This window comes from Ahaetulla prasina, chromosome 3 (genome assembly GCF_028640845.1).
Source record: "Ahaetulla prasina isolate Xishuangbanna chromosome 3, ASM2864084v1, whole genome shotgun sequence".
In the NCBI taxonomy this organism is placed as follows: domain Eukaryota; kingdom Metazoa; phylum Chordata; class Lepidosauria; order Squamata; family Colubridae; genus Ahaetulla; species Ahaetulla prasina.
Window position 1 is genome coordinate 180,665,414 of NC_080541.1, and position 19,431 is coordinate 180,684,844.

The 19,431-nt window shown below is 37.5% G+C and overlaps 1 protein-coding gene across 2 annotated transcripts in view; it reads right to left on the bottom strand.

The window, feature by feature from the left end:
• The window catches only part of CACNA1S (calcium voltage-gated channel subunit alpha1 S), a 95,937-nt gene that overhangs the window by 27,500 nt on the left and 49,006 nt on the right, over positions 1-19,431 (bottom strand). Inside the window, exons 19-30 of one of the 2 annotated variants that reach the window (XM_058179215.1) lie at positions 18,518-18,577; positions 17,099-17,205; positions 15,494-15,581; positions 14,827-14,934; positions 12,851-12,903; positions 11,004-11,150; positions 10,209-10,410; positions 7,490-7,648; positions 6,593-6,703; positions 5,957-6,040; positions 2,987-3,043; positions 84-134 (exon numbers count right to left, since the gene is read on the bottom strand). In XM_058179215.1, the coding sequence (XP_058035198.1) occupies positions 84-134; positions 2,987-3,043; positions 5,957-6,040; positions 6,593-6,703; positions 7,490-7,648; positions 10,209-10,410; positions 11,004-11,150; positions 12,851-12,903; positions 14,827-14,934; positions 15,494-15,581; positions 17,099-17,205; positions 18,518-18,577 (1,227 nt within the window). The remainder of the gene's footprint in view (positions 1-83; positions 135-2,986; positions 3,044-5,956; positions 6,041-6,592; positions 6,704-7,489; positions 7,649-10,208; positions 10,411-11,003; positions 11,151-12,850; positions 12,904-14,826; positions 14,935-15,493; positions 15,582-17,098; positions 17,206-18,517; positions 18,578-19,431) is intronic. The other variant, XM_058179216.1, reaches the window with a different exon arrangement.

The following is a 19,431-nucleotide window of genomic DNA, read 5'->3' on the forward strand; positions in this document are numbered from 1 at the left end:
TCTGTATCTCATTTTTGTAAAGCATGTTGGAAACATATGGACAGTATGTAAATATTTAAAATAACCAATAAAATAGCATTTACCTGTGATGTATCTCCATTGTTGTAGGCTCCTTGGACTGCCAGTGGCTTGGTCTGTGAATATATTCCGTGGTAATGAACACAGCAATGGTTGCAACACAAGTAGAAGTAGGGATTCAGGACCAACAACATGCTAAACTAAGGGACTGGATAAAACTAGATGGTTGATTTCATGCTGACACAGAAGGGCTGGAATACAGGATGGAGATTCATGCCACTATTATTATATTTAGTGCTAAGTCTAGCAATTCTACCATGGATTAATACTGATGGACTGCTGGCTTTTACTGAAACAAAGAAAGTCATTGAAGTCTAGAAAGCATAGATTCAATTTGTCAGAAAGAAAACATACACATGACAGGAAACACCAAATGATTTGATTATTGGAAAATCTGATACTGTCATAAAGTTAACCAGTGCATTACACAGTTGTAAATGTAATGATTTTTTTCCAAGAAACATTAGGATCCATATATTGAACTGATATGGCTTCCTGAACAAAAACTACTTTCCAACTACTGAATTACCTATATATAGAATAGAATAGAATAGAATAGAATAGAATAGAATAGAATAGAATAGAATAGAATAGAATAGAATTTTTTATTGGCCAAGTGTGATTGGACACACAAGGAATTTGTCTTGGTGCATATGCTCTCAGTGAACATAAAAGAAAAGAATACAAAGATAATTCAGTAGTTGGAAAGTTCTTTTTGGTGGGGAAGTCATAACAGTTCAACTGTTTTTTTCTCTATATTCATCCTAATATTGGGCATATATTGGTATAATGATTGTAGCAACAAGGATATCACATATTCAAAGCAGAGTAAAACTCAGAACTGCAAAGTAGTTTACATGGGTTACTTCTAAGTAGCATACATTTGCTACAAAACTGATTCATTGATTTATGCTTCTGCAGAGAAGCAAAAACATAGTTCATAAATCAGTTTCAGTCCTCCGTTCTTAAGTCGACTTGATCATATTTATTGTAAAAATTCCATTGCACCTGATCCTTTTTACATTAAAAATACAGTAGCTGTTTTTATGAATTTTAACAGCTCTGTTTAAATGTCCATTTCAGCAGTTTTAAGTATGTTTTATTATTTTTTTCAATAAAATTACATTGATCCTGACCAATAAGCATGGTTATTACATTATTTAATATCATTGCTTTGGTAGCAGTCCATACAAAAAGGAAATGAGCTAGATAATGATATATATTTTCTTATTCTTTCTATTTCTCCTATCTTTTCTTTCTATATCAACACTAATTTTTTATTTGTATTACTTTTGTACCTTGTTTATTTGTAACCTAGGGATAGAAGACTATAGGTGATGGTGACAGCACTGGATATTATTGCAATGCCATCACTGCTCCATGGCAACAGAACTGCCAATGCTGACCAGGTTTTTTTTGGGGGGGGGGTTGCATGTTGTCATCTTCATATACACCCACTGTACCTCTGTACCTTCACTATTTGCACAATAGTGGAAAGTGAACAAAAAGAGAAAGGCCCTATGGATTGGATGAATTATGGACTGTCATCATGTGAGCGTGATTATTTAATCAAAGTCACATTATGATAGGAAGGATGTAACAGGCTGCACACAGATGTAGCTAATATTATCTGTTATTCTAAAGGGCTATCCAAGGCTAATGCTGAACTGGCATTGCCATGGACTTTCCTATTAAATGAAATTCTTCTGCATTATCCTCCAAAGTTTGAACACCTCAGACTCAAAACCAGAAGTGTCACATGAAGGAACTATGATCAGGGAAGGATGTGATGAACAGCCAGTTCTCAGATTTATACCTTTGTTGTTTTGCCCTGAAACAAGGTATATACCCTTAACTGAAGAGCTGAAACCACACAGAAGCTGAAAAATAGTAGGCAGGGATAAATTTGATATGGTGTATTTCATAGGAGTGTCAATCCTTCAAGGTGATCCAGGTCAGGAAACCATGAATACCAATACTAGCTTTATTATAAGTTTACAGTGACAGAATCTTGCAAGTCTGAAAGCTTTTCCTCATTCCCCGCATTTTGTTGTTCTCCTCTTGATAAGAACAAAGAAGAACTAGGGAGAATGAATAACTGAGGTGTTTTCTCCATGCCCATTCCTGCTTTGGACTCAAGATTTCTCTTAGCTGACTTTTGTCTAGGCTGTCGTTTCTTAATCCTATCTCTCAAGGTTATTCTTATAGCCCTTTACAGGGAGAGAATTAAAGGGACTGCACCATTGCACCAATCCATTCATATGGAAAAGTGTCAATCCCCAAGAAGTAGAATATCCCTTTGGAATATCATCCCTTCCAAAATTAGACTGCCCCCCACTTTGACACTCTTTTGTAAGGCCCTGAAGACTTTTGCTAGTGGGCCTGGGGAACCCAGAATGGGGTGGAGCCCAACAATTGGCTTATTTGACTGTGTGTTCTGCAGGGTAGTGGTTGAGGGTAAGTGGGGAGTGGGGAGTGGGGTGTTATTGTTTTTTATTTTTTATTTTTATTTTTGTTCTATACAATATTTTCATTGTTTGTAAGCCGCCTAGAGTAGCTATGAGCGAGTAGACAGTTATATAAATTTTCTAAATAAATAAATAAATAAATAAATACTTACACCACAGAAAGCAAATTAGGAAAAAAGAGCCTCACCCAAGGAAACAGAAGTGTGCTTAAGCGATTCTTCAATAACTGCTCCATAAATAAGTTCCCTTTATCAGCATTATCACAATTATTTCTAAAGGATCACAGTTTGTTTTCCTACAAACCCACTTTGAGCATTAGTTGCATGCAACTCACACTTTTACACAGCAGCACACAGCAAGAAGAAATAATCTAGAAAAGGAGGAAAGGAAAATGTGGAACAAAATGGCGTCCACAACAACATCATGCAGCTGATATTTACAATGCCATCACAGCCACCGCTTAGGCAGTATAATCCACCACTGGAAACAAGAATTGTCTGTCAAGAAAATAACAGAGTCATCCAAGTGCAATATTAAAAAAATAGAGAAGTTGGAAACAATGATTTGGAGAGAGAAAGGGATAGGAAATGAGGGGGGAGGGGGGTGGACTGGTGTTTCACAAAGAAATCATGAAAGAATCACATTAGAATTACAATGAGATGTACAGGTAGAAAGGAGGGAGGAGGAAAGGATTGGAGAATAATGAATAAAAAGCAATGACACGAAGTGCATTAAGCTAGTAGTGTTTTTAGCAGAACATAGAAATCTCCTAAGAAAATTGGATAAAACTAAGAGAAATCAAGCGACCTCTTTGAATATTTATATAAGATATATTTCTTCCAAGATTAAATGCCTATAACTGTCTATGATACATTATCAGCTACAGCCAAACTGCCAATAGACCACAAGTGAATTAAATTTCAAACATATTTCATGTGTTGGGTACTTCCAGAAGAAATCAGGCTCTATATTCCATCCTATTATGGCTTATCATGGTCAGGTTTTCTCAGAATGTCTCCCTTCTTATTGACTTCTGAAAATAATAGTTCTAATCTAATAGTTCTAATCCATAAAAACAATATAACAATTGAATAGATAAAGGACAGAATTGTCTTTGTACAAAAATTAGCAAGATATTCTATGACAAGTTTCTTTTCATGACTGTATGTTCATTCCAAATGCACTGATCAGTGTCCACATGCAGATATTTTAATATTTCCTTGTCAGGCTGGCTTCCTGCTAGACGCCATTATACATCTCCTTATATGGCTGACATTTTACAAGGTCAAACTCCTACAGTTCTCAGACTAAAAAAAAAGTTATGTCAGCAGAGGTGCCTTCCAAGACCACCAACAGAACTACTAGGATCCATTAACAAGAATGTAAAACTTGGAATATAAATTTATATAGACGTTGATTATTATGTATTGATAAGATAGATATTCTCTGTGTATAAAGATTTGTCCTTGTCTGCAATAAAAAACTAATTTTGCTGAATGGCACCTGTAAATTTTCTACTTTATAAATCAAATTTTGAAAAGTATTTAAGCTGAGGTTTATAGCTGTGCTTGGTGGAACATCTAAAAATCCTGGCATTAGTCTAATATTTGTGCTTTAAGCCTGCTACATATGGTCACATTTGATGGAGCAATATTCTAACATATTCTTTCTCTTTTACTGGGAATAAACCTTATTTGAACAATCAAGTTATGATTCCTAGGTCCATAGATATGTATTCATCATTTGTTTCTGAACATAATACTAATATATTCAACATCAACATACAACTAAATGAGACAAAGAGACTACTGGATGAAGAAGGATAAAAGAAAAGAATATTAATTTGGTTGGAAAACCAAAGATACAATGTTTTGAGAAGATAAACAGAAGTTCTAAAAATATTTTTGCTTTTTTATGAACCAAGAATATACAAAGCAATCAGTATGGAAGTATATCAAGATGATGTTTTATGAGAATGATGGTCCTTTTGCAATGTACAGTTTACAACTCACAACTGTTCAGTAAAAAGTATTCCGGTGTAAAATAAGAAGAATGAAATGAGGACAAGAAGAATTTCCATCTCTGATGGTGAAGAAAACTACAGATTTCCAAAGCAAGAGAATACTCACCAGGCAGCTGCCAGATTCCCATCAAAATTTCACTGGATTTGATTCTTCTTTATGTTAACTTTCTATGTCTATTTCCCAAATGTTTTCATAAGTCAAGTCATGTATAGTGAAAACATATTGAGAGAGTTAAAGTTTGTACATTTGGTAGATAAAAACTTGGAAGTCTCCAGGTAGATTAAGAAATGTACCCCATGATAAGGGGAAAAAGAGAAAATTTCAGTGGGGACTTTTGATATATAATCTTTCCCTTAGCTCTTCATGTTTAGATTTGAGAAGAAAAATCCTAAAGAAAGTTGATCTTTGTGTTGGTAATTTATAAAACTTTGGAATTGGTGATAAAGCAAATTTGGACTATAAAGAAACATAACCAATTTTTATAGGGACTGGTATATATGAAAGAAAACAAGTTACAGTGTAAGTTTGTAATGATTTGAGTAATCCTGAATAAAACGCAAATACTACTGATGAATAATATTGTAAATTTTCATACTTCTAATCTTGTTTCTAAAGTGATAGCTAATCATAGCTGTAAACAATAGCAATGGAGCCAAAGGCACATGGAGACATTTTTCATCCAAAGCTATGCGCTTTCTCTCCTTTATATATTCAGTATTGGAAAATGCATATGCAATTCCACCTATAGTATATATTTTAATATGCTTGTGTATATATCATAGCGTCCATGCACATATATGCAAAAAGCCCAAATTATGCGCATACATCTTGCCATAAAGAGAGATGCAGTAGAAGCACGTATAATAAGCAGATGACATATGGTTGCCATGGACCACAGGGTAGAAATTCTCTGCCAGTACCATGAGACAAGCCATCTCAAGAGGAATTTCATATCACAATTGCCATGTATGTATGATTTATTGAAGCGCAAGGTTTAGAAAACACACAGATGCTATAGAAGAAGTGGTGTCCCCTGGTTATGATATATCAGTCCTTCATCAGTAAAAAAAATCAAGAACAAGTTACCTTAACATGATTCTTGAAAGATGTCTGAAGTTCGCAGAAAAATGACCTACTCAAACTCTAACTAAGGGATCTGCAACCCATCAACTAGCAAATGACAATGATTACTATCTCCCACCGGAAGAAACTGAAAATGATTGACAATTGTTGTGATTTAGAAACATGCAGCACTCATTACATCTGTGGGGAGCTGGGAAACTGTGGCTACTTAGTAGTGACAGTCATTGTTCCCCTTCCCTTTAGTCTAAGAAATCATTCTGACACCTTTTTTCTTTCCAATACAATTATCCTCATAGCACTTACATCAATCTGACTCAGGATGACATCAATGATGCTGCCAACAACTATGAGAAAATCAAAGACATTCCAGGGGTCCCCAAAGTATCCCTAGAAAAGAAAGAAGAATGTAAACTCCAAATAAATAGATTAAGCTGGAAGAATCAGTGTTGAACCTTTTGGCTTATTGTTGAACCTTGTGACCTTATTAAAACAAGTAATAGATATATAGCCCACACAAGTGGTCTTATTAAAACAAAGTAACAGATATATAGCCCACACGTGGTCTTTTAGGACCATCCTCACTGAAGATGGCCTGTATTCAGTGGTGGGTTTCAATTTTTTTTACCGTTCTGTGGGTGTGGTTTGGTGGGCGAGGCAGGGGAAGGATACTGCAAAATCTCTATTCCCTCCCCACTCCAGGGGAAGGTTACTGCAAAATCCCCATTTCCTCCCAATAGCTGGGACTTGGGAGGCAGAGAATAGATGGGAGCGGGGCCAGTCAGAATTTTTACTACCGGTTCTCCGAACTACTCAAAATTTCTGCTACCGGTTCTCCAGAACTGGTCAGAACCTGCTGAAACCCACCTCTGCCTGTGTTACTCTAAACCAAGGTCAGGCTGGCTTTCTAGCAGAAGTTGTGATGCATCGATTCTCACTCACCTTAGCCTTGAAAGCTATCAGTTTAAGAATCATCTCAATAGTAAAGAGGATGGTGAAGACCACATTGAGGACATCTGAGAGCTCGTTCATGAACTCTGATTGCTTATAATGCTGTAGAGATAGTTGAAAAGCAGATTATTTAGAAAATGTGGACTTTTTTAAAGAATAAAGCTTTTCATTAAGGACAGAATCACTTTGCTTGCTTTCTCTTTGTTTTCTTGCTTACTCTGTCTGACTGAAAATAGTTAGAATGGTACTAGATAATGGATTCTCCTCTTGTCCTCCTAACTTCTCCTTACCCTGTATCTTATTGTCTGCTATTCCTATTGCCAGAATGGCAATGAAAAACTACTGCTCTGGTCACTTTGTAGAAAACAACAAATAGATGAAGAGTTTGTGTGTGTGACAGCCTATACATAAAGATACTTTTGATGGACACATTTAAGAAATGCGAACAGTGAAATTTTGTCCACAGACTTTCTCTTTGGAAAATCAAACCGCACAGACTTCAGGATTAGGGATGAAAAATATGGAAAGTGACCAAGAGAACCCTGAGCAAATAACAGCCTTAGACCATATCATCAGTGTCACAGTTTCAGCTGAAGTACCTTGCAATTAGCAAGGCTCGTGTAAGGGAAAGATGGAAAATACATCACTTTAACTTCAAAGCAGATAAATAAGTTAGGTGCTCTCAGCTGGGATGAGATAAACATTGCATCATATGGACATGTCTTTAAAGCATGGCTAGCAAGGCATCTTCAAGGTAAAATTAGTGGGCATGTGGATGAATCCTGTGTTTCAGCTTTCCTTCAACAGGCAGGTCTGTCCCAAAATTTCATAGTTCCCGTTACTGCCACCACCATTCCCCAGCTGAAGAGGAGTTCTTTGCATCCATACCTGCATGCCCAAGCAGATGGTGTTCAGTGTGATCAGGAAAAACATGAGGTACTCAAAGTAGGAGGAGGTCACCAAATACCAGATCTGGTATTGGTAAGGGTTCTTGGGAATGTAGCATCGCAGGGGCCGTGCTTTCAGGGCATACTGGACACACTGGCGCTGGAATGAGAGGCAAGGCAAGATATGAAGAGGACAGAAAGGAACAGGCTGTATTTACTTATTATTTTGACTTTCTGAGATTGATCAGCAATGCCAAGTGTTTATTGTGGCTTGTTCTCTTCATGAACACAATGCTTAAACAGATTGCTTTCCAACAAATAGCTGTCAGAATTTATTTGTTTGTTTGATTGATTGATTATTTACCAAGTGTACATATGTATTTGTTAAGAGTTATATCCCATCTTTTACCCAAGAGCAAGAGAATCATCCTTTACAGATAGTCCTTGACTTATGACCACAATTGAGCCCAAAATTTATGTTGTTAGGTGAGACATTTGTTAAGTGAGTTTTGCCTCAATTTATGACCTCGATTGTTAAGTTAGTAACCCGGTTGTTAAGTGAATCTGGCTTTCCCATTGACTGCATATCAAAAAGTCCCAAAAAGTAATCACATGACACTGGGACACTGCAACTGTCATAAATATGAGTCAGTTACTAATCATCTGAATTTTGATCATATGATTATGGGGATACTACAAAGGTTGTAACTGTGAAAAATGATCGTAAGTCCCTTTTTTCAGTGCCATTGTAACTTTGAACGGTCACTAAATGATTGTTGTAAGTAGAGGACTACCTGTATTTTATCCCCACAATATCAAACCTGTGAGGTGAGTTGGACTGAGAGAAAGAATGACTAGCCCAAAGTCACCCAATGAGTTTCCATGGCTGCGGGGGCACCTGCACCTGGATCTCTCTGATCCCAGTCTAAGTTCTTGATCACTACATCACAGTGGTGGCCTCTCATATGGAGACCCTCACACTAGCTGCCTTGAGCTTCCAAAACATGGGCAATATGCACCATGTTTATTCTTTTCTTCTTCTTCTTCTTTTCTTGAAAAAGACCCACTCCAATAATAAGCCCAACCCTAATTTTCGGAGGGTGGGCCTAATATTACCCCATCCCAAAAATAAGCCCGGGGGATGGGTGTGACCAGCACGAGTGGTGGTGCAGGGGAGGGGCAACTGTCAGCTGCAGCCCACTTGGGGCAGCGTTTGCCCTTCTCTTTCTTGGCACAGTGCTTCTGCTTGTGGGCTGTTTCCCTGAAGCTGTCAGCTCTGTGGCCAGCTGCTTTGCTTTTTCCCTCTTTTTGGGAGGCTTTTTGGTGAATGGAAGAAAAATGGGGCAGGGGGATTTTGCTGCCTGTCATCCATTCCTCAAGCTCAGCACAGACTGAGGGAAGGATGACAGGCAGCAAAATCTCCCTCTCCATTTTCCTCCCATTCGCCAAAAAGTCTCCATTCCAAACGCTGATGGTTCAGAATGGAGGCGATGGTGCGTCCAGCTCACCGAGTCTGGCATGCTGCACCTCAAAAAAAGTAAGATCACCTCAAAAATAAGCCCAAGTGCTTATTTTCAAGTCTGAGAAACATGGTATGCAAATAGACATTAGCTCATTAATGAACTAATGATGTTACCTAGTTTGGTAATGAAACATCCACAAGAAAATAACCAAGCTCAGAGTGCACCAAGAACCCCACAGTTCAATCCTGAGCTACAAATACTCTCTTCTATCGAGACTTTAGTTCACTTATAAATGGAATGCCTTATTTTAAAGGCAATTAATTTAATCAACAAATATCCATTCAATTAACATTAATGTATTTTTCTTCCGCCTACCCCATTGGAGTATGCATATCTTCAAATGTTTCACACGTACAAAGGGGGGCTGAAGACTCATTTCAGCTAGAGTTAGCATTATAAAGACATTTACAGAATAAAGAAACTAAGCAATGCACAGGATTAATATGTATGTGGTATAAGCATGTACATTACCCTCACAGGGACAGTTGTTATTTTAAAATTAGGATTGCTTTCTTTTCACATACGTTCAGTAAATTGAATAAATAAATGAATGAGCCAGAAACTATGAAAATATCTTATGCAGCACTTTTAGTAGTCCAACAGAAGAAAAAAAGCAAATATTTAGGGCAAGAAGATGAACTAGCCACACATTTTAGAGTTTATTTAATCATAACCAACCAAATTATCCTTCCTGCTTGAATAAGAAAAGTTACAGACTGCACAAAACTGCTGTGCTCAGATCCTTTTATAATTCTCCTATTAACATCAGATACAGCAGAAATTTTCACTGTGTAATTTGAAAGTCTGCAATATCCAAAATTTCTGACTGAATGATGTAACACTACTATATTCAGAATGCAAACTCCAGTTCCTAATTTTGAACTAGGCCCAACTAATACCTTTCAAACTGTTGATGTCACATGACACCACAAGACAAACATTGCCCCCAAACATTGTATGTGATGTTATAACACAAATATAAAAGAGGGGACCTTGTGTAGTATTGTCACGATATATGTTCTGCCATTTTAACATTATTGTGATTAGAAATGGATATTTATATTTCTCGCCTCAATCTCAGCATTAGCCTTGCACTTTTGGGATGTTCACACAACTCTAGCCCCTATCTTTGATATCCACAACGTAAAATCTAGGACTTGTCACATTAGTTCTGCCTAATAGGTAAACTTGCCATACCTGGTTTTTGTTCAGTTCACAGTCTTTGTATTCAGTTTCACCCTGCTCCTGGAAAGTTACAATGATGAAACCTACAAAGATGTTCATCATAAAAAAGGCAATGAGAATGAGATAGATTATGAAGAAGATAGCAATGCCCATACGATAGTTGTATATAGGGCCCATGTCTTCAGTGTGTGTATCAATTGCTTTATACAATAGTCTGGAAAAGAAAGGATAGAGATTCCGAATTAATTGACATAAATAATTGAGCTTTCAAAAGTTCAATCTTAACGGGTTTCTAAACAATTAATTTAATGGTGAATATATGTACACCTGTAACACATAATTTTCCAAAATAGTACCGTGAGGAAAATAGCACATACTGTTCAATGATCAAATCACAATATGATTATCTTTATTCCAATTATCTCATTGGTTATGATAATAACAAATAAAATAATTTCTATGCTTAAATAAATGCCCCAAACAGCAATTTGTACACACTGCTGATAAGATTGTTAGTGATATGCCTAAAGCTTTCTCTTTCTGTGCCATTTTGCTTATACAATAATAGCTAGGACAAAAGGAAACAGTGGCATTCCATAGGATTCCACTAAATCAGTTTTCCAGAGCTGATGGGACTATATCATGGGCACTGGCCACATTGGCTGGGAATTCACAGAGCTGAAGTCTAGTACATTTTGAGGATACCATGATGGAGATGACTGGTCTAAATATTCCTAGCAACACACATCCACACCCCAATATGCACACATATACACACTCTTTCTCTATAATGGATTCTGTACTCACTGAGGCCATCCTTCAAAGGTGGATACAGTGAAGAGAGACATCATAGCTGATAAGACATTGTCAAAGTGGAATTCATTGTGCAGCCACCTCCTTTCTTTTTCCACAACCTGTGTTGGATCAGCATCAACATACAAAATGAAGTGTCCCCTGGGATGAGAATCCATATATTAGCTACAAAGAGCCTAAATCATTAAGTAAGCATATAGAATATAACAGAGATGCCTACTTAGAAATACTGTAAGCAATATTCTTCGTGGGATATATATTTCCAATTAAATAGGTATAACATTGCAGCCTTAATTTCAATGCTGTTGAACAAGCTACTTATTTTTGGCCTTCAATATAGTAAGGAAATTTTTTCTTTCAGTCGATCATTTATGACTAATTGATCCATGGTTCAATTAACATTTCATATTTTCTTAATATCACAACGCAGGAAACAGTATAAAGATGGCTTCTGCCACCTACAAGTTAATAAACCTTTCAGAAACAAGTTCATTGGACAGTAAAAACTAGCTAATTAACATCCATTTTGGAAGATTAAGAAAATATATGTTATTAGTTTAGAGAACATTCAGATGGTTATTAGCCTACACTGTATTTGTTTAGTTGTATAAGAACAATTCCAAATTATTTTTATTATAACTATTATTATTATTAATAGAATAGAGTAGAGTAGAGTAGAGTAGAATAGAACAGAACAGAACAGAATAGAATAGAATAGAATTTTTTATTGGCCAAGTGTGATTGGACACACAAGGAATTTGTCTTGGTGCATATGCTCTCAGTGTACATAAAAGAAAAGATATGTTCATCAAGAATTATAAGGTACAACACTTAATGATAGTCATAGGGTACAAATAAGTAATCAGGAAACAATATCAATATAAATCATGATACAAAAAACAAAGTTACAGTCATACAGTCATAAGTGGAAGGAGATGGGTATTATTAATATTATTAATATTATTATTGTTATATTTGGGCTTCTCTTTAGATGTATTCTAAGAGCTTAAGGCATAGGAGGAATGTTTATCAAATTTTAAAATCCAAATCTTACAGAAAAATAAGATGTGAATCTTTCTAACTTTATCTCTCAAAAGTGCTTAAATGTTAAACTGCCTTGTGGCTAAAAATGAAAGGGAAGCTATAGAAGAACAGGCAGAGTTGGGGGGACAGAGCTAAATGCATCATTAGCTTAGAGTCCTTAAAGGTAAAGCTAAAGGTTCCCCTTGCACATACTTGCTAGTCGTTGCCGACTCTAGGGGGCGGTGCTCATCTCCGTTTCAAAGCCGAAGAGCCAGCGCTGTCTGAAGACGTCTCCGTGGTCATGTGGCCGGCATGACTAGACACCAAAGGCGCACGTAACGCTGTTACCTTCCCACCAAAGATGGTCCCTATTTTTTCTACTTGCATTTTTACGTGCTTTCGAAACTGCTAGGTTGGCAGAAGCTGGGACAAGTAACAGGAGCTCACCCCGTTACAGCAGCACTAGGGATTTGAACCACTGAGCTGCCGACCTTTCGATCAACAAGCTCAACATCCTAGCCCTGAGCCACCGTGTCCCTTATGTTATGTTAGAGTCCTTATGTTCCCACAAATGGTCCAAATCCAACCCCTCCTGAATTCTGTTGACCCTTATTTGGCACCAGTTTAGTGTTGAACTTTAGTTGGCTAGATACTTGTTTATAGACTTGAATGAATCTTCTGTGCTGCAACTTAATGGCTGGTTCTGATCCTTTGCACCTGACAGTCTCCTTGAATCTGACCTTCAGGAAAGAATTGTGCTGTAATGATATGTTTCTGAAGTGAAGAAAAGAATGATATACAACCAAAGGGAGGCATACCGGCATTCTGATTCGGTCATCTTAGTTGAATCTGTACAGCTGTAGAACTTCCCCTACATTTAAAACAGAAACCAATAAAATAATTATTAATTGTGTTGGTCTTACATTATAGAGTTATAGCGTTTCCCAGATTATACTAGATTTGACTTCTCTTAAAAATGAGCATTTTTAAGACAATGCTACAAATGGATCAAAGATGGGTTTCTGTCCTTGAAGAGGAAGTGGAAAGAATTCCTGTTTCCTAAAAGAGTTTACTGCCATACCAAATAGTAATAGCATTGAAAGAGACTAATATGTTCCCAGTTTTATCTACAAGTGGATGGGGGAAGGGACTATTTAATGTGCTAATATTATTGTAGTAGATCTCTAAGCATTAGCATTTGCAGGCCAAGTATTAGCATGTGGACCATTATCTGTGCCCCTAGAACAGCGCACATTATATCTCCTTGAGCTGCATTGGCTGCCAGTTTGTTTCACATCCAATTCAGGTGCTGCTCAACCTGGTCCCAAGTTATCATGACATGGGACCAGGTTATTTTGAGGGACTGCCTCTCCCCATATCAGTCCAGCCCAGCAGAGAGAGCAGAGCATATTATGGATACCATCTGCCAGAGACCAACATTTTGTGGGTCCTAGGTGACAGGTTATCTCTGCCATGGTCCCTGCCTTCTAGAACATTCTTCTCCACACCAGCATTAGATCAGCTCCATGTTTTGATATTCCAGAAGTCCCTCAAGGCCTATTTTTGCCATTAGTCTGGGGGTGGAAGCCTGTTTAGATAGCTCCAGTATTGAGGTTGGATGTATTAATTCTTTCTCTTCTTGGGATTTGTATATAATATACAAATGGATCAAAGATGGGTTTCTGTCCTTGAAGAGGAAGTGGAAAGAATTCCTGTTTCCTAAAAGAGTTTACTGCCATACCAAATAGTAATAGCATTGAAAGAGACTAATATGTTCCCAGTTTTATCTACAAGTGGATGGGGGACGGGACTATTTAATGTGCTAATATTATTGTAGTAGATCTCTAAGCATTAGCATTTGCAGGCCAAGTATTAGCATGTGGACCATTATCTGTGCCCCTAGAACAGCGCACATTATATCTTTGCTCCTTGAGCTGCATTGGCTGCCAGTTTGTTTCACATCCAATTCAGGTGCTGCTCAACCTGGTCCCAAGTTATCATGACATGGGACCAGGTTATTTTGAGGGACTGCCTCTCCCCATATCAGTCCAGCCCAGCAGAGAGAGCAGAGCATATTATGGATACCATCTGCCAGAGACCAACATTTTGTGGGTCCTAGGTGACAGGTTATCTCTGCCATGGTCCCTGCCTTCTAGAACATTCTTCTCCACACCAGCATTAGATCAGCTCCATGTTTTGATATTCCAGAAGTCCCTCAAGGCCTATTTTTGCCATTAGTCTGGGGGTGGAAGCCTGTTTAGATAGCTCCAGTATTGAGGTTGGATGTATTAATTCTTTCTCTTCTTGGGATTTGTATATATTTTAAATTGATTTTTAATTTTGATTTTTATATTTTTAGATGCCTATTTTTTTAAATATATTTTTATTTATTATTGTACATTGCCCAGAATCCGTTTTTGTGAGTTGGGTGGCTATATAAATTTAATTAATAAACATCAGCTCGTCTTTCATGTCTTCAGCTGCATAGTCCTGTAAGCTTCAGATCAAAGTTATCCCTTGTATTCTGTTCCTAGCTGAGTATGGCTGGGAAAGTTGTAATCCCAGTATTTTTGGAAGGCATCACACTGAGACAAGTGGAATAAACTCAGAAAAACAGGATTATTGAGTCAGCAACCTGAATCAGAGATGTCCAAGAGAGTAAAAAACAAACAAACCCAGACACCCCCCACCCCCACCCCAAAAAAACCCAGCTACTCAGTTATTGCCAACAGATCTGCATTACATGCCTATGGAACGCAACAAAATGATAATTAATTCTTAGGTATGCTTTCACCTTGAAGAGCTGCACTGCAATGCAAGCAAACATGAACTGTAGCAAGAAGGTGACAAGAACAATGTTGCCGATGGTCTTAATAGCCACAAAAACACACTGGACCACATGCTAGGGAGGAAAAAAAAAGGGGGGGGGAGAGAGGGATTGTTTTAGTTTATTTGTTCGATCATCCAATGTCCCAGCATCCATTAAGAGATTTACAAATCTGACATTCACAGTTCCAGTTATCTGGAGTTTGTCAATTTAGGTAAAGTATAAATCAGTGGTGAAATGTAAAATTTGTTACTACCGGTTCTGTAGGCGTGGATTGGTGTGTGTGTGGGGTAATGTGACTAGGTGAGCATGGCAAACTTTTTTTTTAACTTCTAAAAGCATTTTTTCGGCCAAAGAAAAAATGCTTTTAAAAGTAAAAAAAACCCTCTGATGATCATGCGGCTCAGCCGGGAATTGGGAGGGGGCAGGGATTTTTGCTATTGGTTCTCCGAACCATCCACTATCATCGCTACTGGATCGGGCGATCCAGTCCGAAACGGGAGCATTTCACCTCTGGTATAAATATATGCCACAGTTCTACATCAAGCATTCTAATAGCTTATAAATGGCATTCAAGACTTAGAAATATGGACATATAACACTTTCTCCTTGTTTATGTCGGGGTGATGCTTACCTTCAGTCCCTTTGCTCTGTTAATAGCTCTCAATGGTCTCAGTACTCTGAGCACCCTCAAGATTTTCACCACTGAGATGGTACTGGACCTGTTGCAGGAAATGGGAAAGATTCTTTACTATGCTTTTGCAACCTTTGTGGCTACATTCATAGTCCTGCTGTCAAAGATATTGTGTGCTTAGGAAGATATGACCTTGACGTTATTTTTAGGAAGGGATTGGGGCACTCCCAGAATAGGAAGGGAGGTCAGAGAATTCTATGTGGCTGCCTAATTCCCAGCATGCCTTGTGAAAACTCGTCAGAAGATAACTCATGAAAGAGATGCTTCAGGCCAGGCATAGCTATACATCCGTAATATTTCACCCCACACCACCTCAAAACTCAGTTCTGTTTTCAGGAATTAGATACCAGCAAAAGCCTTCAGGGATTGATGTAGCAAATGATAAGTAGCTTTATTGTAGAAAAGAAAGAAGTACATGCGCAAGATCTACCTATTTTAGAACACAGAAATAAATTTTCATATAGAAGGATCCAATCCGGGTCGGTCACCAGGAGTGACCCGCTGGTCCCGGTGACCAACCCAGGTTGGATCCTGCAACATTATCCTGGGATCTGTATATTTGCCTTCATTCGTCTCATGTAGAAGTTGGAAACCAATTTTCTCTCACACTTTTGCATCAACTTCTGGCCATTCATTTCTCAGCCTTGAGATTGGAGTGCACCTGCTCTATGTTTACACAACAGAACTACTGGTCTGAGCAGGGCTGGTTCCTGTCTTGTCAATTTTATACCTGATTTCAGATGAATAGCTATCAGCTTTAAGCAGCAAAACAGGGACAACATAGGAACTGTAACCTGTACCATTCAAATGCCATCTCAGCCTAGACTACTGAGGAACAGAAGAATTGTTCAAACTGTAATATGTCATCTATCCATCAGCTACTGCAAGCAGCCACAGTAACTAAGAGAAACCTTTGAAGGAAATTTGTGTAAATAGGCAGGAAAAAGACAAAAAGTACATCTGTTAAGTTTTCGAAGTCTTTGCATAACCAGCAGTCAATTGGAATAAACTGTCAGTGCTAAATATACTTCTAGTTTTCATTTTGATTTCTTTTTTTCTGACTGAAAGAAAGGATAAAAATAGCCTTTTTACTGTCAATATTTTGACTGACATTGGCTGTGAATATTGCTATTAAGATACATCAGTCTTCCAAGTCATGAAGAGTTAATGAATTGTGGTTAACATGTTTGTATAAAATAATAAATACATTTAGCATTTTCAGAAATATATTTTAATATTCCTACATTTTATATTCAAAGTAGTCCTTACAGTGTAGCAGTAACTAGCTTGGTGCCCTTCAGGTGTGCTCAACTAAATCTCTTACAATTTCTTGCCATTTGCCATGCCATCTACTAGTGGTAGAAGTTGCTCCAAAATATTGGGAAGATACCATCTTGTCAAACCCTCTGGTAACCAAACAAATGCACTTTACAAATATTTATATAACCAATCCCATGCTACTCTCCTGGATTACTATAAATGGTGCATTTACAAGAAATCCCTGAGTGACCTATTGGAACCCTTGCCTGTCTATGATCCACTTACTCAAGTCTCATGGAGATGAGTGAGACAACAACCACAAGTAAATCTAGCATGTTGAAAGAATTACGACAGAAGGATCCTTTGTGAAGAAATGCACCATAAGTAGTCATCTGTAGGAAACAAAAAGATTCAATTAGCTTTGATAAATCTAGCATTGTGTTTCTTTTTTCTATCTGAAATTAAGATGACCTTTTGGAAGACTATCTACTGTCACACAAAATGAAGCAGAAATCAGAGGATGAAATAAACTCAAGAGAGTAATTTAAACTAGAAGGTAACTGTATTTGTAATTAATAACAAACTAAGTGTTGATGGCAGTGAAAAGTGCCATCCATTTGTGGGGTGCCACAGTGCTTGGTTGTCCCTTCCATTTAATATCTACATGAGGCCACTGAGCAAGGAGTTCCAATGATTGAAGTGAGGTAGCATCAATATGCTGATGATACCCAGTTTTATGTCATCACCCTATGCCACCTCAGTGATACTGTTGATGTCCTGTCCCAGGGCCTGAAGGCTGTAAGGGCCTGGATGTGGCACAATGGATGTCCCAATGTTCAACCCAAGCAAGGCTTTGGATACCTGGGCCTTCTGGTGCAAGGGTTTTCCACCTTTGGTCCTAGATGAGGTGGTATTTCCTCAGATGGACCCACTGCACAATTGGGTCCTCTTGGACTGACAGCTCCTACTAGAAAAGCAGGTGGCAGCCATGGCTAGGAGAGCCTTTGCACACCTTTGCACACCTTTAGATTAGATATGCACATTCCTGGACCAAGAGACTCTGCTCACATTCATTCATGTTCTCATGACCTCCCCTCTGAATTATTGCAATTGCTCTACATGGAATAGCATTCAGAACCTTCCATTCATGGAGAATGCAGTTGCATAGGTAAAAAAATCAGGTATTCAACATGTATAACATGTTACATTGTGAGCTTCATTGATTTCCAATGTGTTTTTGGGTGCTATTCAGGGTGCTGGTTGTCATCTTAAACTCCTTCATGGCTTGGGACTAGGTCACTTAAGGTACTATCTTCTCCCAGTTGTTTCTACCCATCCAATTCAGTCTAGCAGGATGGCATACTCTTTCAGCCAAGGAATGTCAGCTGGCAGTGACTAGGATATATACCTTCTCTGCCCCTTAACCCTAACTCATCTTTGAAACATTCTTGACCCTATTAGTGTTTTGTAAGGTCTTGTAGACCTGGTTATAGGTCCAGAGTGTTAAGGACTCTGTTTCATGTTTATATTAATAAGTTATGATTTTTCTTGGCTGCTACACATATTTATTTTTGGGTATTGTATTTGTACTGTGCTTCATTGTTCACTGCCCAGAGGGACTTATTCGAGATGGGCAGCCATAGAAACTGAATAAGAAATATCTAATCCTTTCAATATTATTTTGAGAGAGACAAGTCAACTCACCTTTAGAATAATTTCCACTGTAAATACAGAGGTGAAGCCAATGTCAAAATATGATAGAATCTGGAGAGGACCCCCCACAAAGAAACACAAGGTTATTTTGGTCAATAAATGCAGTTGCAATTCTGCCAACACTCATACTAAACTCTAGTAAAAATACGTGAAATGAATTGGCAACAGATAAAAATATCAACATTTCTACTTACTTATGATGCACTTTTTATAAAGCCTGCAATGCAGAAACAAGGACCAGAGAGGACTGTCATATTAACTATATAATGACTATTAGTGGACACTTTTCCATCAGTAATGTCAAGCTTTGCTGTCTAAACATTTTTTTAATGTTCAGACATTTTAAACTAAAGTTTATTTATGAAGGTGAATATTTTTATTTTACATGTATTATTTTCTCTCTTTTTTTGGCAATGATAGGTGCTTATTGGTATGTTAAGTACCTCTCTAATTTTTTTCTTTTTAAGCAATTAGATAATTCATATATTTTATAACTCAGTTTATCTTGGCAACAAAATGATTTTAAACATGCTTTACGTTAATGAGAATATGTTTCTAGTAGATACACAGAATTTAAAGTGTCTATGTTTGATAGCAGAAATTGTTATCATTACCTATATATCTAGTGGCAGTTCATACATGCAAACTTGTCTCTTATTTTGATCTATTTTGCCTACTTATTCTCTTTGACATATGGCTTTTGTTGCTACCAATCTACATAGTGCCATTCACTGCTTGCACGTAATCACAGCATAAATGTACAACTTTTTAGTGCTATGTTCCCATATTCTTGTCTTTGTCTCATCCCTAGGCCATACATATTTTTAGCTGTACAATTGTTAAAGTAGTGTTTTCTCCCTTATCCAATATTATCCATGGGTGCCTTAAGGTATATACAATTTGCT